This window comes from Budorcas taxicolor, chromosome 4 (genome assembly GCF_023091745.1).
Source record: "Budorcas taxicolor isolate Tak-1 chromosome 4, Takin1.1, whole genome shotgun sequence".
NCBI lineage: Eukaryota > Metazoa > Chordata > Mammalia > Artiodactyla > Bovidae > Budorcas > Budorcas taxicolor.
Window position 1 is genome coordinate 106,050,472 of NC_068913.1, and position 23,862 is coordinate 106,074,333.

A 23,862-nucleotide genomic window follows, 5' to 3' on the forward strand; every position below is an offset into this window, starting at 1 on the left:
GGGGCCTTCAGGTTGAATGAGGTTCTAAGGATCGGGCCCTAACTGGATAGAACTGGCGTCCTTATAAGAAGAGAAAGAGACCCCAGAGTGCCCTTTGCCCTTGCATCACAGAGGAAGGGCCATGTGGGGACATAGTGAGGAGGCAGCCTCCTGTAAGCCATGGATGAGTGGTCTCATCAGAAACCAACCCTGGCACCTTGATCTTGGACTTCTAGTCTCCATACTATGAGAAAATTAGTGACTGTCGTTTAGTTCACCCAGTCTCAGGCGTTGTGACAGCTGCTGCTGCTGCTGCTAAGTCGCTTCAGTCATGTCCGACTCTGTGCGACCCCAGAGACGGCAGCCCACCAGACTCCTCCGTCCCTGGGATTCTCCAGGCAAGAACACTGGAGTGGGTTGCCATTTCCTTCTCCAATGCATGAAAGTGAAAAGTGAAAGTGAAGTCAGTCGTGTCTGACTCCTAGCGACCCCATGGACTGTAGCCCATAAGGCTCCTCCGTCCATGGGATTTTCCAGGGAAGAGTACTGGAGTGCGGTGCCATTGCCTTCTCTGAGACTAATACATACTATGTAGTAAATTCCCTTGTCTTTTGGGTTGACCTCAGGTTTTCTGAATTCTGGTCCAGTTCTTTTATTGCATCACATTGCCCACTACCTAGGAGCAGGCAGAGTCAGGGTTCCCAGAGCCGGGGGTGGGGGAACAGAGGGACATGCTGGGGAAGGGAAGCATCCAGTGGTGAGTGGAAAGAGAATGCAGAGAGGGACTGGGATCTGCAGAGACAGTGGAGGCTGGAGAAGGACTACCAGGCATGGAGGGGAAACAGACGACACGATTGTGTAAGGGAGAGGCGGGAGCGGCTGGCCCAGTAGAAGGAAGCACCAGGGCAGATATTGTCTGAGCCAGCTGGGAACTGCTCCAACTTGTATGGGACTCTCCGAGTGGTACTCTTTGTCTTAGGTGTTAATTTCAGTGTCTATCTCAGTAGTTTAGACTGCAGTTGCTTTGCTGGCTTCATACTTGCCCTCAAACCCCAGCCTCCTTAGTTTCTCTTCATTTCAAAGATGTTCCACAATGGACACTTAGAGTACTAACTCTTAGGAGGGTGGCAGCTCACTAGTTGATGTTTATATTTCTTTCAAAGAATCTCAATGTGTTCCATCTTTTGTAAGCAGGAAAAACATCAGCAAATGGAGATTTCTCTAATCCTAACAGCCCCGTCCTCCTTTAACCACCCGACTCTGTACACCCTGCCTCTCCACTGGTGGGGGTTTGCCTGGGTCCTCTGCCTCCGTCCCTGACTTTGGAGAGCTCCATCTCTTGGCTCTGCCTCCTGGATCCTCTCCAGAAAGGCATCTTGCCAGGCGGAGGCTGCACCAGTTCTGTTTTATGGTGGTGCATGCAGTGACTCCCTGAGTCCTTGCAAAACTAGATTAAAGACAGCTATCTGTCCATCTTATCTTGTTCTACTTCTGTGTGCTGACCGCTGATTTCCATGAAGCCCTGGATGCAGAGCCTCAGGGGACGTGGGGGCGATGGTCACTGCCTTTGGCGAGGGGTTGGCAGCCTTACAAGGAGCAGGTTGCTCCATTAGGACGATCCGCACCTCTCCACTCATCCACTGGATGTCTGGGGTCCCAGCGGGCGCACACTCACCACCTTTGTGCCCCTGGGGTCTGGATGTTGGGCAGCTGTTTGACTTGGCTGCAGCAGGAATGCTGGTCCAGTGAGCAGGGAGGATGCTGCTAGGCCACCCCTGTAGGGAGCAGGTCAAAGTCAAGGGGGCCAGGAAGCCGGGGTAGACCAGAAGTCTCCACAGATGTCCTCCCTGTCCACACTTTCAGCTGTACTTGGGCCCTGCTCTGAGGTCTGGACAAGCACGGCAGCCCCCTGCCCAGGTCCTCCCCTTGGTGCTCTGCTACTCGGCCAGACTCACTCCTCCCTGCAGGATTTGCCAGACTCTGGCTGAGGCACAGTCTGTTTCCTGTTGAGTTCACTGTGGACTCCCTAGATGTGGGCTGGGCCTAGGTTACCCCTTCTCTCGTATGCTACGTCCCCCAAACTGAACAACATGATTCCTTCTTCCTCCATCAGCCTTCCCTGACATCCTCACTACGACCACCCCGCCCCACAGTGCAGTGCAGCTGTCACCACGCCCTCTGTTCCCTGGTGCTTTCCATGTCCCTGTGCCTTTGGGCCCTCTGAGCACCTCCCGTGCATTCGGTGGAGGTGAGGGTGAGGCTCATAGGTCGCTACCAGGAGGAGATCAGTGGGAGACGAGCCAGAGCTCCTGGAGGTTCTCCCACTGTAAAAACTCGGATAATGTGGCTTTGATTTTGTTAAGGTGACCAAGTGGATTTCTCCTCCAGAAGTGATGGTGTTCTTTCTCATTGGACCCCAAGGGACTATGTTTGGTAGGAGCATAAAAATCTAGAATACTGAAAAGTGAGAAACTACTGTAGGTATAAATATACAGTTCTGTTTTCACTCGATGTAGTATTTTGAGGTCTATCTCTGTACTAATATGTACAGTATATTCATTTAAATTATTGTATAATATGTGAGTATAACCACCAATATTTTTTTTCTCCTAACTGATGGACCTTTAGGTCTTCACTATTGTTATTATTATTATTATTATTTTTACAAGCAATGGTATGTAGAACATTCTTGTACTTCTCTCTTCCTTATATACATACGTAGGATTTTGTCTAAGGGTGTGACTTGGGGGTCATAGGGTGTATCCGTTTCCAATTTACTTGATATTTGTTAAGTGTTTGTAACAATTTACACTCTCAAGAATAGTGTCCAGAGCTTTCTTCTCCCCATCTTTACTAAACCTGGATGTTATCTGACTCTTAGGTTTTGCTATTTTGACTGGGAGGTGGAACCTGGAACCACATTTCCAGAATGTTAAAAATGAGAAATTCCATCTTAGCACGGACCAGTGAGTGATCCATCAGGTGTGGGCTAGGGGACACCCTTCCAGCTAGGAAGGGTCATCTTCACACGTCACAGGCTCCCCTAAATTGTTGCTTTCCCAGGTGTCGGTGGTCAGCATCCCCAGTGCTGTGTAGCTGCAGTGATGCTTGTGCTGTCGAGTCTTTGAGGGTCTTACAGGTGGGCACGGAGTCACATTCTAGTAATAGAAGTTCGATGGTATTACCAGTATTAGAGAGGGTTGGATTTGGCAGGTCGGGGGGGGGGGGGGGTGGTGGCCTCAGCCCTTGAGGCAGGAGCAGGGTGGTGGGATGTAGTCAGGTTGGAGCCTAGGGGGAAACGCCCTGAGCTGGGGTGGAGGGAACAGTAGAGCCACAGCTGAGGAAGCCTGAGGCAGGCAAGGATGGGATGCTAGAAACCTGTCTTGTGGGCATTCATTTCTTTTGCTGAAACCTGTCAGATACGTGCTTGCTGCATGTCTTAAAGGACTTATCTGACCCCTGGCACACGCGGTTAATCTTCATCCTATATGGTGATGACATAGTAACAGTAATAAGTGTGTGGCACTTACAAGACACAGGTGCTGAGTACTTTACAGAAACTAATTCCCTGATTTCTCACTGCACCCCTGAGGGCGTGGATATTTGTATCACGCCCCTTTAAAGTGAAGGCGTGGAAGCACAGAGGACTCTATCCATTTGGCCAAGATCATTGACCCAGAGAGTCTCAAAGCTGGGGTTTTACCCGAGGCAAGCTGGTTCTGATGACTAGGCTCTGGACCACAGACGTGCTGCTGGACACAGTGGGAAACAGTGAATCATTCATTATTTGTATTTTGATGTCTGGTTTTGAATTTTATTTCAACTAGTGAGTCAAGCTGAGTTAACACTTTAATTAACATCTAGCCGAGCCGTTTAACTTAAACAAGAAAATAGTCAATTTTGTGAGGAGAGATGATGGTGGGAAAGATTGAAGGCAAAAGGATAAGAGGTCGTCAGAGGTGAGATGGTTGGATGGCATCACTGGTTCAGTGGACATGAACTTGGGTGAACTCCAGGAGATGGAGAGCGACAGGGAGGCCTGGCGTGCTGCAGTCCACGGGGTTGCGAAGAATCGGACACGACTTAGCGACTGAACAACAACATATAAAGAAAAGTATAATTCGTCTGTTTGGGCTTTCTACTTTAATTCTGTGGTCTTTAGTTTGCATTCAGTTTTTAGCAAAGGCACACAGCAAGTTTAGGAGTAAAATAATGAACAGCCATCAGGGTTTGGTTTCTCATATGGGACAGCCAGCATTTCCCACAGTCTTCCCCAAACACGCATACACATGCACACACACAGCGTCTCTGCCCCGCCCCCTCTCTGAATTAACTGGTAAAAAGGAAAAGCATTATCTAACTTCTTTTTCAAATACAAAGTAGAAAACTCAGTAATCTGGATTTTTTTCCCCTAGCTGAAACCAAACATTCAGCTATTTGGAAATACCTGGGCAGTCATCTGAATTCTCTACCTTCTATCTGGTGCATCCGTAGGGAATGGCTGGAATTATGGAGATGCATGCCTGAGGGTACAACCCTCCATAGGAAAAGCTGGCAGTGCCCACCATCCGATCTGGAGTCCATCTGGGAGCAGCAGTGCCAGTCCTGCCCTGGCATCTGCAGTGCTGGCAACTCAGGAACCATCATCTCCCTTTTCTCTGAAGGAGTGGGAATGAAGAATTTCCAGCTCTGTTCGTCTTCTCCCTGTTCCTCCCCTTTAGGACAGCTGCCTCATGCTGGATCCTAACTTTAAAGAATATGGATGTTTCCCTCTGGCCTGAGAGCTGGGGATTCTTATCAAAAGTGACATTTCAAAAGTGCCAGACTGGCCTCCTCCCTCTTTCCTGCTCATCCCTCATCACCCCTGCATGTCTCCATCACGGTCTCCAGATCTGTCTCCACTTCCTGCGTCTCTGGAGAGAAAGCATGAGCTCACTGTTTTCCAGCAAAAAACCAGATTTGGTCTTCCTTCTTGCCTCGTTTGCCTGTCAGGGCCTGGAGATGGATGGTGCTTCCACCCGCTGAAACTGTGCCCAGAGGAGCCACAGGCTTGTGCTCGGGGTGTCAGCCCACCAGGGCGGGAGGCGGCCTTGGGGAAGGCAGTGACAACTTGGGGCTCTGAACTCTCCAGAAGGCTGTTAGGGCTGTGATAGGAATAAGGGAGCAGATTATTTACTACACCCCAAATGGTGATTTAAAGCCATACCTCACCTTCTCATACTTTCCCAAGCAGCATGTTTCACTCTGGAAAAATAAATGAGCAAACTGGGAAAAAGGGCGCCCGAAACCTTACCAGGAGGGTGGGTGCTGCGGGGTCAGCACGATGACACCTCGTTTTTTATTTCCTTTCGTGAGGATGTTACGATGTAATGACATTTAAGAATGTCTTGTTTAAAGCATGCAGAAAGACTCAGAGAAGGGGGAAAAGATATCCTGAATCTAGGAACGAGGAAGTGAGGATAAAAAGGTTGTGGATCCCACAGAAGATGAGGTGACCTTTAGCACAGAAGATGGTAAAATGTTAGAGGCTATGATGTTGAGTCAAGGGAGTTACATGGTAAGGTGGTGAGAAGAACGGAGTGGGTGAGCAGGAGTCAGGGGCTTGGAGACCGTGTTTTGCAGGGCGACTGGGGGACGTGGACACGGGTTGTAAACTCGGCAGGTGCGTGGTGGTCACCCAGCAGGGAGGCCTCATTTCTATTCCTTGATGGGAGTGTTGGCTGCTAGAGGATGTGGAAGGATGGTGGGCAGTGTGGGAAATAATTTCTTCTGTGGGGCCACCCTGTTCGTGAAGGGGGACCAGATGGTCAGAGGAGTTGTGACTTAGGGGTGCCGTGTCAATTTTTCAGTAAAGGAGACCGTGGGGATTCCATGGACACAGATGAGCAGCCAGACTTGTGGGAGGCCTGGACAACTGTCCAAGGGTCTACAAAGCAGATGTGGGGGAAGCGCTCGGCCAGGAGGCGGTGATGCCTAGGGACCAGCGTGCAGCGCTGAGCTGACCTCGTCCCCTGTGTGGGTAGAGTTCCTAGATGAGCTGATGGGGTAAATGGTGCAGATGGGGTCTCGTGACATCCAGGTGCACTAGCTGCAGGAGGGGGTCTGGGGCCAGGGGATGTGGGCAGATTGGGAATGTGAATTCATTGCAGGCCACAGGGTCCTAACCAAGAGCTCTTAATGGTTTCATTTCTGATTGCAAGCTTCCCTGGTGACTCAGATAGTAAAGAATCCGCCTGCAATGCAGGAGACTCAAGTTTGTTCCTTGGGTCAGGAAGATCCCTTGGAGAAGGAAGTGGCAACCCGCTCCAGTATTCTTGTCTGGGAAATCCCACAGACAGAGGAACCTAGCGAGACACACTCCATAGGGTCGCAAAGAGTCAGATAAGACTGATCAACTAATACTTCCTTACTTTTTCACTTCTGATTGCAAGGAAATTTGTGGTGCGTGTGTGGGTGCACAGTTCTGCCTTCAATACCCATCCTGTTGAGAGATTTTAGTGATGGCTTGGACGAGGCCAGAAGTGGCCCCACTGATGGAGTTTATGGACTGATGTCTAATTTATGGGAGGACAGGCTCACCACCCAAACATTTCTTCAGGGGCCTGGAACAAACAGGAGACCCTGCAGGAGGTAACAAACTAAATGAGATAAAACAGCCCCAGATGAGAGAAACAACCAGCTGCTCAAGCCCATGCTGGCTGAGTAGCTTCTCTGGAGGAAAAACATGGGCCTTGTCCCCTGCATGTGACCAGCCTGTGTCACGGCTGCCCACGTTGCTCACAGGGAGCTGGGCTGTGGGCTCTGCCCCTGCAGGTGCAGTTGTGCTCAGTGTCCCCTTGGGAGAGATTCTGACACGTGCCTGGGCCTTGCGGATGGCCAGAGTGGTGCTGGGCTCTGTGACCGTGGGCGTAGGACCTGAACGGCCTTGGCTGGAAGAGAAGGAGCCGTGGGTGGGAGAGGCGTGAGAGCTGTCTTTAGATATGATGCTGCGCTGCGCTCAGTCGCTCAGTCGTGTCTGACTCTGCAACCCCACGGTCTGTAGCCCGCCAGGCCCCTCTGTCCATGGGATTCTCCAGGCAAGAATACTGGAGTGGGTTGCCATGTCCTCCTCCAGGAAATCTTCCAAACCCAGGGATCAAACCCAGGTCTCCCACACCAGGGAAGCTCATGAATACAGAAGTACGTAGCCTATCACTTTTCCAGTCCCAGGAATCTAACCGAAGTCTCCTGCATTGCAGGCTGATTCTTTACCAGCTGAGCTACCAGATATGGATGCGCTGTTATATGGGAGCAGGTGTGTCCCAGAGGTAGAACTGATAAATGAGCATTTCTCGAATGCTTACTCCAGAGCATGTTTTACATAAGTTATCTCAGTTCTTCCTCATCCATCTTAGGAGCTGAGCGCTATCATTATCTGCATTTGCATATGAAGAAATGAGGTTCTGAGAGCCTGAGTGACTTGCCTCAGGTCCCTGCTGGTGGGTGGCTTGTCCTGGGAGTGGGGTAGGGCTGTGGCCGAGTGCAGGGGCCGGTAGATGCGTTCTCAGTCCCCCTCCACTGTGTCTAGAAGCTGTCTTCTGGCCAGCTCGTTACGGGAGCACTGGAAGCAAACCTTCTGTCTTGTTCTAATAAGAGCAGCAAAATCTGTAGAACCTGGAAACCTCTGCACATGGAAAAGTTTTGCTTTATTTCTGATGGGAAACCTTGGAGGGTCTCTTTCTTGCTGAAGAGTTTGACTTTTCCTAGTTTCTCTTCATGAGCATGCATAGTGTGGCGCTTAGAGAGTGTGGGTAGGTGGGTTTGCATGCCACCTGTGCAAGAGCTCTGCATTCTCAGGCAGGACACCTCTCTGAGCCTCTGTGTTCTCATCTGTGAAATGGGGACAGCAGCAGGCCATAACTTTTATGATTAAATGAGATAATGTGGGATAAAATCCTCTGTACAGTACTTAACACGTAGAATACATTCATTGAACATAAACTATTATTAAAATGAATTATTCTTGACCCTTGAACAATGAGGGGGTTGGGATGGCCCCTCTGTGCAGTTGAAAGTCAAGTATAACTTGGAGTCGGAGCATCCGTATATGCGACTCCTCTGTGTCATTGATTCAACCAGCTGCGGACTGTGTAGTACTGTAGTCTTTTCACTGAGAAAGAAAATCTGAATAAGTGGACCCGTGTAGCTCAAACCCACGTTGTTCAAGGGTCAGCTGTACGACACTCAAAGCACCCTCTTGGCCAAAGATGAAAACCACAAGCTCCCCTACCCTAAAGCATTTACTGTGTACAGAGAGAAATACATGGTTAATATCCAAGTACCTGTTGCAACAGTAACTGACAGAAGTGTTGGGAGACAGAGTCAGAAATGGGGTGGGTGGAGGGCTGCCCTCTGGAAGTAGGATTTTTAAGAATGCAGTGCGTGCATGTGAGTCCAGAGGGCCCCCAGAACACGACTCCTAACAAACATTTATAAAGCACTGAATGGAAAGGAATTAAATATTTAGGAGTCTGCCCATGAGTTGCATACAAAACAACATTAAAAGGCCACGCTGATACCACAAACACAAAAAACAAAATACACCAAGTGGAATGCGTCTGAAAGCATTAAACATAAAAAGAAGGTAACACTTTTCCTCAGTATGAAGAAAATAAAACATTCTTTCTTGCTGGGCCAGCAGCAGCTCTAAGCCTTGAAAATCCTTCAGCTCATAACATCTGGGGGGAGGAGGAGGTGCTGAAAATGAGCCGGGGAGGTGGGGTGAGGAGGTTCCTTGCAGGAAGCTTTTGTGAAGAGCTGTCTGAAATCACTTGTAAATATCGCTGCCCTGCCCAGCCCCCTCCCCTTCCCATCCTGCCTGAGGATGTGGTCTTGCGGGATGTGGAAACTCCAGCTCTGTCTGCCCTCTTAGAACTCCTGGAATTTTGCTGGTTTGCTTCCCTCCCTTTTCATCAGGGACATGGTTTTGCTTCTAATCTCAAACCTTTCACCCCCTAAACTCCATCTCTGCTCTTACAGCGGCTAAAGAATTCGACATTGGTAGTGCTGATAAATTGATAATGGCTTTCCTAATTGGTCAGAGGAGAATCTCCCTGTCTCCTCTCCCTTCTAAGGTGTAATTTTAACCACTCCCCCAGCTTTTTTTTTTTTTCTTTTTTGAGGAAATGCCCTTTATGGAAGGGATGAAGTCCAAGATTTAAAGCTTCAACCAGTTTCTTTTCTTTTTTTTGAAGGTTGGCTTTCAGTTTTTTTCCAGTGTGTTCTTTCTACTTTTGACTTAATCTTTCCATTTATTAGGGCTGAACGATGATTGAGAACCGCCAGCTCAATGGGTGAGACGGGTGTCAGAGTGAGAGGGTGAGAGCTCTTGCCGTGGCGGCCTGGGGCCAGGACCGGTCAGCAGGGCAGACCCCAGTGTCTTAGGCGCTCTCGCCATTGGCATCAAGGGAGGAAGTGTAGCAGACAAGACATGGGTGATGTCCCCCCCGCCCACTCTTCCTTATCAGTGGATGTAAAGTTCCTCCACATACAAGGCTCTGTGGCTGCAAAATAATCCCTGTTCCTCATAAACCTCCTGCCAGGGCATGAAATCATTACGGCTGTGGTGTCTGAAACCACTGTGCTGATACCTGGACTCTGCCTGTTTTCCTTGCTGGATGGCTGGCTGGAGAGAAGGCCTTCACCTCTCTTAAACTCCTTTCCTTCAGTCATGTGAGAATACTACTGAATATGGGCTGAGAACAATGGGAGAGGTAGAATCTTCTTCTCAAGGTTGTTGTGACCATCACGTGGGGGTAAAGTGACTGTCCAAAGCCCTCACTGTCTGGAAGGCATTGAATAGATTTAATTGTTTTAAAAGAAGGAGCTCTGGGATGAAGGAAACCTGTGGACTCTCAGTAGTGGTCTAGTAGTCCAGTGGGATGCTGGAATGTCAAGAAGAGCATGAGGACCAAGGGAAGCCCAGAAGGAGCAGTGCCTGCCTCAGCCCTGGGTGCCCATAAGACCCTTCACTGTAACTTCAGGATGGAGTTGGACCAACTTTTTCACTTTTTACCATTCACACTGTTTTCAAGTCTATAAAGCATTTGCGCTACTCTCCTCTGAGGGTTATTCTTCAGTTTCAGTTCAGTTCAGTCGCTCAGTCGTATCCGACTCTTTGCGACCCCATGGACTGCAGCACGCCAGGCTTCCCTGTCCATCACCAAATCCCAGAGCCTGCTCAAACTCATGTCCATGAAGTTGGTGATACCATCCAACCATCTCATCCTCTGTCGTCCCCTTCTTCTCCCACCTTCAACCTTTCCCAGCATCAGGGTCTTTTCAAATGAGTCAGTTCTTCTCATCAGGTGGCCAAAGTATTGGAGTTTCAGCTTCAGCATCAGTCCTTCCAATGAATATTCAGTACTGATTTTCTTTAGGATGGACTGGTTGGATTTCCTTGCAGTCCAAGGGACTCTCAAGAGACTTCTCCAACACCACAGTTCAAAAGCATCAATTCTTCGGCACTCAGCTTTCTTTATAGTTCAACTCTCACATCCATATATGACTACTGGAAGAACCATAGATTTAACTAGATGGACCTTTGTTGATAAAGTAATGTCTCTGCTTTTTAATATGCTATCTGAGTTCGTTATAGCTTTTCTTCCAAGGAGTAAATGTCTTTTAATTTCATGGCTGCAGTCACCATCTGCAGTGATTTTGGAGTCCCCCCAAAATAAAGTCTGTCACTATTTCCATTGTTTCCCCATCTATTTGCCATGAAATGTTGGGACCAGATACCATGATCTTAGTTTTCTGAATGTAAAACTCTTATTAAAGTACCACAGAAGTAAACCTTTTATAGATTGTTAAGCCCAAGTTTTCCTAAACATCAATGCGTTTGACCACACCATGCCCAGCGTGCATCACTCCACTTTTAAAGTGGGGGCTGGAGAGAGGGTTCCTGTGTTCAGTTCTTCCTCAGGCCCACCTTGGTCAGCGCCAGATATGGTTGTGAAGTTTTAGGTTTGGCTTCACAGCACGCCCCCGCCCCCCCACCGCCCCCATGAGCTGCTGGGATCCTGTGCCTTTCTCAGCCTCGCTTCTCTAGGGGTGCCCTGCTGCTGAGGGTCCCTCTAGTCTAGTGAAAGTCACCTAGTCGTGTCCGACCCTCTGTGACCCCATGGACTATACAGTCCATGGAATTCTCCAGGCCAGAATACTGAAATGTGGTAGTCTTTCCCTTTCTCCAGGGGATCTTCCCAACCCAGGGACTGAACCCAGGTCTCCCATATTGCAGGTGGATTCTTTACCAGCTGAGCCACAATTAAAGCCGAAGAACACTGGAGTGGGTAGCCTATCCCTTCTCCAGTGGATCTTCCCAACCCAGGAATCAAACCGGGGTCTCCTGCATTGCAGGCGGATTCTTTTCCAGCAGAGCTATGAGGGAAGCTGTCTAGTCTAAAGGAAAGGGATTTCAGGATCTCATCCATACTTAGGCCCAGGTGACTGGGGACCATCCCATTTGGACTGACTTAGAAAGTGAAAGAAAGTGAAGTCGCTCAGTCGTGTCTGACTCTTTGCGACCCCACAGACTGTAGACCACCAGGCTTCTCCGTCCATGGAATTTTCCAGGGAACTGGAGTGGGTTGCCATTTCCTTCTCCAGGGGATCTTCCTGACCCAGAGATCGAACTCGGGTCTCCCACATTGTAGGCAGATGCTTTACCCTCTGAGCCACCAGGGAAGCAAAGTTTTAAAAATAGGGGCCTACAAAAATAGTGTCTGACCGAAAGGAATGACTCTCTAATGCATGAATATAAGTACTGTGGCACCTGTTTACGGGAGGTGATTCTAGATGGCATGGGGCTGAGTCCTAGCACTGCCTCTAAAGTTTCCCTGCCTTAGAAGGTTTCCACTTACCATGAGAAGTAGACTCCTGGAAACCACGCCTTGCTGATAGTAGATGCATGTGAAAGGAACCTCGCCTGTGGTTTCCTTGTAGGGTGGGGTCAGAGTCCAGAGTTCATCATGTGGGCCATCTCTTCCGCTCCCCTCCAGTCTGTTTCCTCATATGCCCAGCACATGTCGGGGTTCTGAGCTACAAGTCTCCTAGGGTTACTGTGTATGAAATTTCTCTCTCTTCCTCTCCCCACCCCCATACCCCACGCGCTGCCTCTGTGTGTATGTAATGTGATGCAAACATTGCTGATATTATTTCTGATTTCCTGTGGTCTTTCCCCCTTAGAGTAAGTAGTATCAAGGCAGTGATTCATCATGACTGTGAGACTGGCCAGAGAGTTTGGGTTTTTTCCATAAGACGTTAAGAAAAAGCCCCAGTGAACTTCTTAGCCAACCCAGTAGTATTTATTGAGCACTTGCTGTGTGCAGGGACCACATCAGGACTTGACGTGAATTACCAGACTCATGCCTTGGGTCTCAAAGCATTTGAAATGGAGAGAAAAGATGAGAACTGTGTTCCCCTGTTCTTGTTCCTGGGGCTCCCTTTGTCACTGAGGACTTTGAGAGGTGGAAGGGAAGGGGGTAGGCGCTCCCGTTGGACTAGGGGAAGCTGGAGTGATGATGGAGAAGGGGAGAGGGCTGGATGCTTGCATTTGTCCCTTGATTCCAGTTGAGTCCAGTTCCGTCTTTACCTGCTCTGTGCTCGGAGGCTGGCCTGCCCTTTGACTTCTAGGTGGGTTCAGCTCTGGGGAGACGTGGCAGGAGGTGTGGGTGGGAGGAGTGAGAGATTGGGCGTTTACATCCTGCCCCTCACACAGGGGGGCTGTACCCTCCCCACCTCCCTCCCAGGGCCCTCTTCTCCAGCTTCCCGTGATGGTCCCTGCTCTGCCTTGCCCAGCCTCGGGGTTGCCCCACCTCCTTATGTTGCCAGCCCCGGGGCCCTGCCCCACCCTTGCCTGGTCCCTTTACACCCTATGCTCAGCTTTGTAAACTGACCGCTTTGGAAACCCTCCTCAGTTACCTGTTTGGGTATCCTGTCTCCCTGGGACTCTGATGGTGGCTCAGATGGTAAAGAATCTGCCTGCAATGCAGGAGACCCTGATTCAATCCCTGGGTCAGGAAGATCCTCCTGGAGAAGGGAATGGCCACCCACTCCAGTATTCTTGCCTAGAGAATTCCATGGATGGAGGAACCTGATGGGCTGCAGTCCACGGGGTCGCAAAGAGTCAAACATGACTGAGCAACTAACACTCTGGGACTCTGATACGCAGATTGGAGGGTCCTCAGCTCAGAAGGCAGGGCATGGCTGAAGGTATCAAGTCCTAAGGTGCCCACAGGAGGCACCCCCAACCCCTGATGCCTCACTGACCAGATTTTTGGCCCCTCAGCTGAGGCTGCAGGAGGGGGAAGCTCCCCTGTCTGGGCTAGAGTGCAGGAGTCGGGGAAGGTCACAGGCTTCTCTGTTACCTTCCACCATCCTTCGCAGGAAAACCTGTTTGTGTTGGGAAGCCCACATTCTGGGCACATGAATTTGGTGCCCAGATGGCGCCTGTATTGACAAAAGCCCAGCACACTGACAGGACCTGCAGACACATGGGTAAATATTTTGCCTTTCTTCTTAGGCAATATTTGAGTCTTTCAAATTTAATTGCTGTCAAAGGCAGGATGCTTGCATCCCTGAGGCAAAGCAAATAGTGAGGGCCTCCAGCGGGGCTGTTGGGAAGTTCTCCAGCCAAGCTCCCTGGCCGGCTGCCCAACGCGCCTGTCCATCAGCGTCTTTCTCTTGTTGAGTGTCAGGTGGCCTCTTCCCTGGCTGGCCGGGTAGGCTGGGGCCGAGGGAGGAAGCCTGGAACCTGTGGCCACTTGTTGAGTATGTTTTGAGGCTGAGAGAACCTGGTCCTAGCCAGGAAATCAGGTACTTCTCTCAGATGGGAGTGACAGGCACTCATCTAGCTGTTACCAGTGGGATTCCATCTCGTACCTTCCAAGCTGGGCCCAGGGAGTATTTTGTTTGATCTTGAAATTATGGAGTGTAGGGTGGCTCCTAGTTCTCATGCCATCTTTGTGCAAATTAGGTGAAGGCAGCCTCTCTGACTGAGACATCCCCTGCATACCCCACCATGGTGCCGGTCTTCGCAAGCAGAGCAGCGGCTGTACTTCAGCACGCAGGTACCCCGAGAGGCATCCTTGTGCGGTGTGCAGCCTGCTCAACTGTGTATGGCCCACGTGCTTGCTCACGATATTCATGTAAAAACCCTTTCTCCCTAATATATCCCTCTCTTTCTTTTCTCTGTCTTTTTTCTACCCTGAAACCATTGACCTAGTTGTCCCTTGGATTACATTTACAAAGTGTGGTAAGAGGCTATTCTGTGTTCATATGTGATTGACAAGCCTCTCCTTACATGGTCCAGACAGGAAAGAGGTATTTGCCATAGGCTTCCAGAATTCTGCAACAGTCGCCTCCGTTTATTCATGACATTCTAATTTGCCTCCATTATTTTAATCCCTTGCATACAGTAGAAGCAGTTGGATTCCTTACCCACTGTGATCTTATAAAGGGCGCCTTGTATTATTCATCGCTTTCTTCCAAGCATAGGTTCTTGGTGCTCACTCTGTGCTGGGGGCCAGGGAGATAAAGATGAATGAATAAGACAAGTCCCTGCCCTCCAGAAACTAGTATCCGGTGGAGGAGTGAGGCGTGTAAATGGATAAATCACAGCTCATTGGTGTGCTGGCTGCAGCAGGACAACCCGATCAGGGAGGGGGAGAGGGGCGGGGCCGTTGGATGCCTGCTGCTGGCTGCTGTCCTAGATGTGAGTGGGGCTTTCCTGAGGAGCTGGAGGCTCCTACCTGGTGAAAGAAAGGTGGGGAGGAGAGGAGGGCCAGAGTTGTGAGTGGATCCGCCCTTGATGGGGCAGGGTGGGGAGGGCACCGGACTGGAGCCTAGGGTGTGTCCTTGTTGGGGCTAAGTGGGGGCTGGGACTTTCTGCCAGGAGTGTGGGGTTTATCCCCTGCATGATAGACTGCATTTTCTTTCTATGGCACAGTCTGAGCAGCAGTACGGAGGGTGGCCTGACAGGAGAGATACTCTAGTAAGGCGATCCTGTGTTCTCATCCTGGCCCTGCTCCTACCTTGGGCAAGTCACTTAAGCCTCCATTTTCTTCTTTGTAAAATAGGGGTGAGGAGTATAATAGCACTTACTTAATTGGGTTACAGAAGGATTAGTAAGGCATTGTTCATAATAGAGTGTGCCACCAGTGGGACACACGTGTATGTAAGTGTAAGTAAGTGTTAGTTGCTCGGTCGTGTTTGACTCTTAGTGACCCCATGGACTGCAGCCCACCAGACTCCTCTTTCCATGGAATTCTCCAGGCAAGGGTACTGGAGTGGATGTCCACTTCCTTCTGCAGGGGATCTTCCTGACCCAGGGATGATGACACATATAGAAACCACATATGGGTTATGGGATGTGGCTACTTCGGCCCTTGGGGAGGCTGGACAAGGCCCAGCAGCCCACCCGCTGCCTTGCACACATCTTTCCTATGTGCTCCAAGACATAAGTTGGAAACCACTGGTCTACTAGGCACTTGGCAGGTCTCTCCTACCTCGTAAGTCCTCAGTCAGTGTGGCTGTTTGTTGAGATTGGTCATTGTGTTCTCGTAGCTATGATGGAGAGAGAGGGGACAGAGGGCAGGCAGGCTGGATTCCAGGGACATTTCTGACATAGAACTGTCGGAATTCAGTGACCAGCTGGATGCCAGGGAGGAGGGGCACCACTAGAGCCCTGGAAAGTTCTGGGGATGGCCCTGGGCTTTGTGATGTAGACTGGATGGGAACTGATGCTGTCAATGGAAATTGTTATAGAAATGAGATGTGAATGTGGGTTCTGGAAGCGGAGACTGTCAGGAAGACTATTTTTTCTAGAAGTGTAGCAGGTGAGGGAAGAAGGAAGACAGAGGTGGGGGATGTCGTGGGGGGTATGGTGGGCCCATGAGAGACTTCAGGATGTTTGTGGGCTAAGAGGACAGAGGCGGAGAAGCTGAGAAATTAAAAAAAAAACAAAAACAGTACCTAACGCTTTCCTCAAAACTTTGCCTCTGGACGGCATCTGTCCCATTACAGGAGTGTCTGCCAGTAAATAGCAGTGGGCGATCGTCCAGACGTGATTTACAATAAGGCGCTGTCTAAATTACTGCACTCCACCTATTGCCAGGTTCCCTGCTGACAGTGAGCCAGGGGTCAGACAATTCAATCAGGTGCCACTACTTATAAATTGAAAATCAGTGGGGTGCAAAATGGATTACCATCAAAATCCATTCAGGTGCAAAACCAAAATTTAAAACCCCTAACCTTTAAAAATCACTCCTTTCCTGATTTTTCATGATGCCCTGACACTTGAGTTTTAATATCCCCCGGATAAGTAAGTGCCAATAGAAGAGCCTGCAGGAGGCCAAGATCTCCTAATCTTGCTTACCTTTTGAATTTGGCCAACCTGGCGGATTTATAAACTCACTCATCGGCAATTCTATTAGATTCTCAAAGGCGGCAGTTTTCAAACTCAAGTGTGCAACAGAATTACCTGGAGGGCCTAGTAAAATTTATATTGCAGGCTCTACCTTGGGGGTTTTGATTCAGCAGGTGTGGGGTTAGGCCTGGGAAATGGCATTTCTAGCATGTTTCCAGGGAATGCTGATGGTGTGGTCCCAGGGCTACCATTTGAGAACCTCTGGCTCTGAGATATAGAACTATTTTTATAATCTGACTAGCAAAGCTTGCACTGATTGATAACAGCATCTCAGAAAAGGTTGTAATTGGACCAGGCAATTGAGTGTCACGGGACTTCGATTTTGTCTAAGAAATCTGAGAGGAGACTGGTTCAGGGAGGTGCAGATGGAACGGAGCGCTTTGTTTTTAGAGGTGAGGCTGGTGGGGGCCATGGGATAGAGAAGAGGGAAGAGGCCCCTCTAGCTCACCTTTCCACAAGACAGCACGTGCTACGTGATTAAGGCTGAAGCCTGCTTGCTGCTGGTCCATGGGTGCAGACTGTAAATGTTTTTTAGATACCAAACATCCTCCCTTGACGTATAAGTTGATTTTCTTAAGGTTAAACACATGGGTACTACTTTCTTAACAAGCTGCCATCAGCCTCAACTTGGACCCTTCCTGTCTCTGAATGATGCCAGAGATATGTGTGTGTGTGTGTGTGTGTGTGTGTGTGTGTGTGTGCGCGCGTGCGCGCCCAGTTGTGTCTGATTATTTGTGACCCCATGAACTGTAGCCCGTCAGACTTCTCTTGTTGTGCCTGAAGTCCGAGTCCCCAAAACTGAGAGAATAAGACGTCCACAGCAATGCAAAAGCATAAAGGTGTTTATTGCTAGCTCGAGCTAGGGCCCAGGTCTCATCCAGCACAGTGGAATCGCACAAGAGCCCCGAGCTCTGAATCACATCTACTTTTATACAGACGGTTCTGTAACAGCATAGCTGATTGGCTAAACTGTACACGCGCAGGACTATTAAACCTTGCATCCCTATCCGGATCGGCTGGGGTCTGGCGCGGGCGGGGGGCTACGGGGATTTTTCTGATAGGTGGAGCTACACTGCCTGCGGGAGTTTCCAGTGCCTCAGCTTTTCTAGAGACTAAACCTCAGGCCTAGCCTGCCCCTTAGAGCCTGTCCTGGCTCCCGTTTGGTCCTAACACTCTGTCCATAGGATTTCCCAGGCAAGAATACTGGAGTGGATTGCCGTTTCCTTCTCCAGGGCATCTTCCCAACCCAGGGATCGAACCCCAGTCCCTTTCAAATCCTGCACTGGCAGGTGGGTTCTTTACCACTAGCGCCATCTAAATTGATGGTGTTTGATTTTGTTCTCCTCTTTTGTTCTTTTGGAGCTGAGGTTACTACCTTGTATTTATAAAATGTTGATGTCACCAGGCCCAATATGAAACAAGTCTCTCTCCCCAGGATAGAGAAGCAGATCCTAGAAACTTCCCCAGACATGGTTGCTGCCTCATTAACACCTGGCCTCCTGTCTCTTTTCCAGGAGAAATTGAGCGGTGCACGTACATCAAATACCACTACTCCTCAGCCACCATCCCCAGGAACCTCACCTTCAACATCACGAAGACCATCCGCCAGGATGAGTGGCATGCTCTGCGTAAGTACACCTGAGTCTCTTTCCTTGGCTGTGACCTTTGGAGGGCATGGACGTTGGATGCCCATCAGCAGTTTGGACAGATGGACCTCTATCAGAGACCTGTGGACAGTCTCAGAACATGGTGGCAATCCTTAAAGTCTGAATATCTGTGGGTCTGAACTGCCCCAGTTGGTTCTGATTGTATTGCAGTTTTGAGGAGTTTGCTTCTACAATTGACACAAAAAACGATTAGCAGCTGGACAATGATCCATGGTCTTGCTTTGCTACCCTGGTAGGCATTTCAGATTTCACCTACCTGACTGAACCAACTCCTGGGATTCAAGACCAGCTTGTCTCCAAGTTGCTCGGGGCATTATTGTGGCAACCTGCTAATCCCTCGTGTCATCCTCTGTGTGGGTTAAGACCTGCTGTTGGTTGCAGGCAGTATTGCACTGGAAATTTGCAGTTGAGCGGGGGCCCCTGAGTGGGAAGGCCTGGTCCTCCACTGACAAATTTATCTCCCGGAGAATGAAAGGCTTTGGGACCTGGGTTCTCCTGTGATGGCTCAGTGAAGATCAGAATGTGTGCCTTCATTGGTTAGGGAAGATTTTGGTCAGGAATTCTCAGAGACTTAAATTATTAATATGATAAGACCATGACTTAATGAGCAAACAGAGTTGGTTGGCTATTTTTACCTTTCTGCTCCACGGGGATCCACCTGCTTGTCTGTGTAAGGATAACTCTGCTTTGTCGCAGGCATGGTTCATGCGAACATGTTCTTCCTGCTAGTAAGCTCCACGCCACCGCGGGTGCGCTTGTCATTTCTTCCTGATTTCAGCTTTTTAACATAATGTCACAAGGTTGAGTTTCAGTTTTCACGTATACATGAAGGAGGCTCTTTATTGAAAACAAGGATCCTGTCGTGGGTAAGCTTTGATGAAGGCCGAAACCATCTTTCTTCTCTTTGTTGTTGCCTGGTTATTTTTGGCATGCAGGGAGCCCACTGGGTCTGTTCCACTTTTTGGTATTGGTTTTAATCAAATCACCATATGTTGATGGGCGGGGTGAGAAACAAGTAAAATTAAACAAACAGAGCAATGATCCATTGGTTTCAGGAAAAATATTGTGACTAGGTGTCTGGATGAGTGCTATCTAGAGCCACTGGCCCCAAATGGTTGTAGGGGCAGGTGTGAGTAGGTGGGAAGGCATTAACCAAATGGTTCCTCCTACAAGCTTTATCACTGGTGGAGGCACAAACCAGACCCTGAGGACAGAGAGGGAATGTCCAACAGGCACCCTTGTGTGCTCGATGTTGAGCTAAGCTTCCCACATATTTAACTTTAATGTGAGATTTGCCTTAGGGACACTAGTAAGGGTTATTAATTTCCTTTTTGGAGGTAGACATACCAGAAGCCAAGTATATAAATCCTTGACCGTGACTGCTTATTTTTCACGTTGCCTTGGTCTAGGATAGTCACTGAATAGACACCTACAATGCATGTTCAAGATACGTGACAAGCTTGGTTGAATAAACCACTTAATATAACTGGAGGGGGAGTCATCATTGAATTAAAGAAGTTGTTGGTATTGCAGCTTCCATTCAATTCCACTCAATTTAGTCCCAGTTACCAAGTTTTTCTGTATACTAGGGCACATGGTGGACACCCAGGCCACAGAGAATTCTTTCAAAGAGCTCACGTCTGGAGGTGGAGGAGGGCGGGGAGGAGTGAAGAGAGACATTCTCAAAGCAAATAATTATAAGGCAATGCGCTAATTACAATATAGTGTAATTGCTTCAAGCAATTAAGATAGCTTATGAAAGTGTTTCAGCAAGGAGAGTTATTCTAGTGTGAATGGCACAGATGCACTTCATGGGAGGCCTGGTAGAGCTTTTTTGGCTGTGCACACAGCAGAGAATCTGGAATTCAGATGGACGACCCATGGCGACATCCCTGAAAGTGTGTTACATGGTGTTAGCAAAGATCGAGAAGAGGCTGATGCTCAGCGTTATGGACCTTCTCTGAGCCCTGTGTCTCCAGGGTTCTTCTTCTGAAACTGGAGTGCCCTTAGCTCTGCAGAATCCAGCGTGAGCCTCTGCTGTGGTGAATGGGGGTGCGAACAGATCTATTTTTAACTGATAAAAGCCGTCTCAGTGACTGATGCATGCGGAATTTTGGGCACCCCATGTTGGGTGGAGTCGAGGCTCCCCTTTGGTGTGGGATTCATCTGCCTGTTTCACAAAGCGGCCTGATGGGCTGTGAAGCCAGCAGAGAGCGTCTGCTGTTCCTGACATCCACGGCAGCTATTTTTATCAGAGGGCAGGTGAGCATCGGTCGTATCTGAAGCTGCTGCTAAGTGTAATTGGCAGTGTTGACACAATGGGGAACCATAGACAGGAAGAAAAAAGAAAGAGCGCGTCGTGCACAGTCGTGTCTGACTCTGCAACCCCATGCACTGTAGCCTGCGAGGCTCTTCTGTCTATGGAGTTTTCAGGAGTTGGGCTACCATTTGCTTCTCCAGAGGATCTTCCTAACCCAGGGATCAAACCCAGGTTTCCTGTATTGCAGCTGGGCTCTTGCATGGCGGGCAGGTTCTTTACCAACCGAGCCACCAGGGAAGCCCATGGGGAAGCGTAGTAAATGTCAAGTTTAGTTTTCAAAGGTCAGATATTGATGACACTAGATAGGAAGTGGGCGTATAAGCTCCTTTGAAATAGAGTAGAAATGGTCAAAGATTAGCAAACCCCTATGATGGAGCTTTAGAAATTAAAAAAAGAAAATCAGACTCTAATTTCTTTACTTATTTGAGAATCCTGTATTCTTTAAGATTGTTAGTGGGATCAAATAAATTCATTTAATGCTAGATTGGTTATTGTTTTATAATTTCACCATAATATCTTATATTCAATAATTTTTCTCAGTAAATGATTTTCTGTTAAAGCAAAAAATTTGATTTTTTTCCTGCTGAAATAATTCTGGGAAAATATTTCAGACTTTGATGACTCTTAGGTTATACTGATTACATACATTTTCATCAAGCATTTGCATGTAAGCCTGGATGGAGGGGAGTTTGGAGGAGGATGGATGCATGTGTATGTACGGCTGAGTCCTTCACTGTTCATCTGAAACTATCACAGTATTATTAATCAGCTGTACCCCAATAGTGAATAAAAAGTTTAAATTTAAACAAAAGAATTTGCATGTGATCATCAAACACTCTTGTGAAACAAATCTTTTTTCAAGTAAGAAAAGCACCATTTGGTTTAAAACTATGCTGTGATTTTTGAACAGTTAATTCCACCAATGAGAGGCTTAACTGTTTGGCTGAGAGCTCATTCACCTTATGGTCCTGTGACTATCAGGTAAAAGAATAAAATTAATCTGTAGGTTGCTGGGTTTACAAATCCAAGTGTAAGGAGATAATAACCATCACTCTGGGGAGTAAAGGTCAGAGGTCTCGTGTGTGTGTGTGTGTGTCTGTGTGTCTGTGTGTCTGTGTGTCTGTGTGTGTGTAGGGTAGTCTCTGCAATGGAGGTTTGAATGCTGAGTTTTCTGAGTGATTTGGTGACAGGGTTCTGAATCTGTCTTAGATGGTAATTGCTGACAAACAGTTGGATGTGCCTGTTTCTCCTTCCCACCCTGGCAAGAGCTCCCCCAGAGAAGGTAGAACTCTGTCAATAGTAGGGACTGTGCCCTCAACCCCCCCAGATCTGACTGTCTCCTGGGAGCAGCCCACCTTATCTTCCTGCCTGTGTGCCACCCCGAGAGGCATTGGTCCAGCCTTGGTGGGCTCCAAGGGGGCACTGGACTCCTGCTGGGTCTTCCTGCCATCTCCAGGGCTGGAGCAGGATGGGCACGTGTGGCCAGGCCGGCCAGGAGTGGGGGCTGGTGGCTGCAGGAGATGAGTGGCAGGGCAAGATTGGCAGTGGTCAGGGGACGCAGGCTGGCAGTATAGTGGCATCTTAAACGGCGACGCTTCCTCCTCTTGCCTGAACACATCCCTATGGGCTTCTCGTGCTCTGAAGCTCAGGCTTGGGTCGCGTGCTGGTTTGGAGGATTCTGCCGCCTCCAGGAGCCCCTGAGGCCTTCCCCAGCAGCTGTGCCTTTGCTTTCCCTCACTGGTGTCCCTTTGGAATGCCCCTTCACCACGGGGGTGGGGGCCTGGACGTAGCCAGTAGCAGGGCAAGGATGGGTGGGTGGGAAGGGGAGGTCTGGGGGGGCCTCTGATAGGACCTGGGGAAGCCAAGGGGGGCTGAGAAAGCTGGGTCTGGGGAGGGGGTGGTGCTGGGATGTGCGTACCTCTGCAAGGAGAAGCTGCTGTGGAGTGGAGCTGTGCTTGGGGCAACGCCAGTGACCCCGGGGTGGGGGGCACCTGTGGGGGGCCTGCCTGAGGGCTGCAGAGCAGGTACCGCTGGAGGGTGTGGGGAGGACAGCCCTTTATCCACTTGGTCTCCCACTGTGCTCGTCAGGGGCTCCCCTGGGGGTTCGAGCTCCAAGACTCTGGAGCTCTGTGCCTGTGAACTCAGATCGTCTCATTTGGCTTGGCGTTTTCAAGATGGAGGTTTCAGCTCACAGTTGATTGCCCCTGGCAGTGGGAAATCAGGGAGCTGGGGCTCCACGTTCCTGCAATCAGATCCTCTCCATTATCTTTCAAGAGGCTGAGAGCCAAAAAAGCGCGAGTTTTTTTTTTTTTTTTTAAAGCTTCCTTCTATCAAGACTATCAGGGAAGTTCAGCTAATTAAATTGGATGGTCACACAGCACGTTACCAGCTGGCCAGGGAGGGAGAGAAGGAGAGAGGATCTCTGCCCCCTGACATCCACCCCCCCACCACCCCACCCCCTGCTGTCCTCCTGAGGGCTCACCCCACCCCCCTACCCCCCAGTGACACAAACACACACTCACGTGGTAGCCTTGCAAAGTCGAATCAGAAACAGTATGTATGTAGTTAGAGAGGGAGGGGAAGAGGAGGGGAAAGGTATTGGGGGAGGGGTGACAGACAGAGATGAAGGCTTTGCAGAGGAGCAAAGACATTTCAGCGAACATGATGCAAAGAAGGAGGAGAAATGAAATTCAGAAGTGTCTTCTCTCCTGCATGCCCCTTGGATGATACACTTAGATCCCTGATCCCGAGGCCCCTGGCTGTTTACGCTGGGGGCCTGTAGTTTTTAGTTTAGTCTGGTGGGGCACCAGCCCCTTCCAGGATGTGTACCTGAGCTGAAAGCTCAGGCTGTCTGCTGCTCTGCTGTGGATCTCCATGCCTCACTCTCCTCTTACTCTGCTTGGTCAAGCCCTACCTGGTTCCTCCTCCAGCCTCTTCCACACCCTCCTCTCTTTTCAGAATTAACCCCTTCTGCCCCTGAACCCTTCCTGGTGCCAAGACTCCCTCCAGCCACCCCCAGGTACCGCCCACCTGTTGAGTCCCAAGCTGCTCCTTGCCCCTCCCTGTTGGTGTTGGCCTTCTGGCCTTGGACTTGTGTTGACTCCTTGCCTGATGGTGCTTGTTTTTTCCTTTCCCAATGAGCTGGCCTGGTCATTCCAGACCAGCCAGCTCATCTACCCTCTCAAAGTGAAAGTGAAAGTCGCTTAGTTGTGTCTGACTCTGTGAATTCTCCAGGCCAGAATACTGGAGTGGGTATCCTTTGCCTTCTTCAGGGGATCTTCCCAACCCAGGGATCGAACCCAGGTCTCCCACATTGCAAGCCCTCTGAACTTTACTCCTATTCAGACCTCTGGGCTCACAGCCCAGGAGTTCCCTAGGTTTCTGGTCCCTTATTCCCCAGACATCTCTGGTCATGACAAGATGAATGTGTA

The 23,862-nt window shown here is 49.4% G+C and overlaps 1 protein-coding gene across 1 annotated transcript in view; it reads left to right on the forward strand.

Moving 5' to 3' along the window:
- Positions 1–23,862, forward strand: part of TMEM178B (transmembrane protein 178B) — a 401,231-nt gene that overhangs the window by 115,042 nt on the left and 262,327 nt on the right. Inside the window, exon 2 of the mRNA XM_052638836.1 lies at positions 17,959–18,072. Within this exon, the coding sequence (XP_052494796.1) occupies positions 17,959–18,072 (114 nt within the window). The remainder of the gene's footprint in view (positions 1–17,958; positions 18,073–23,862) is intronic.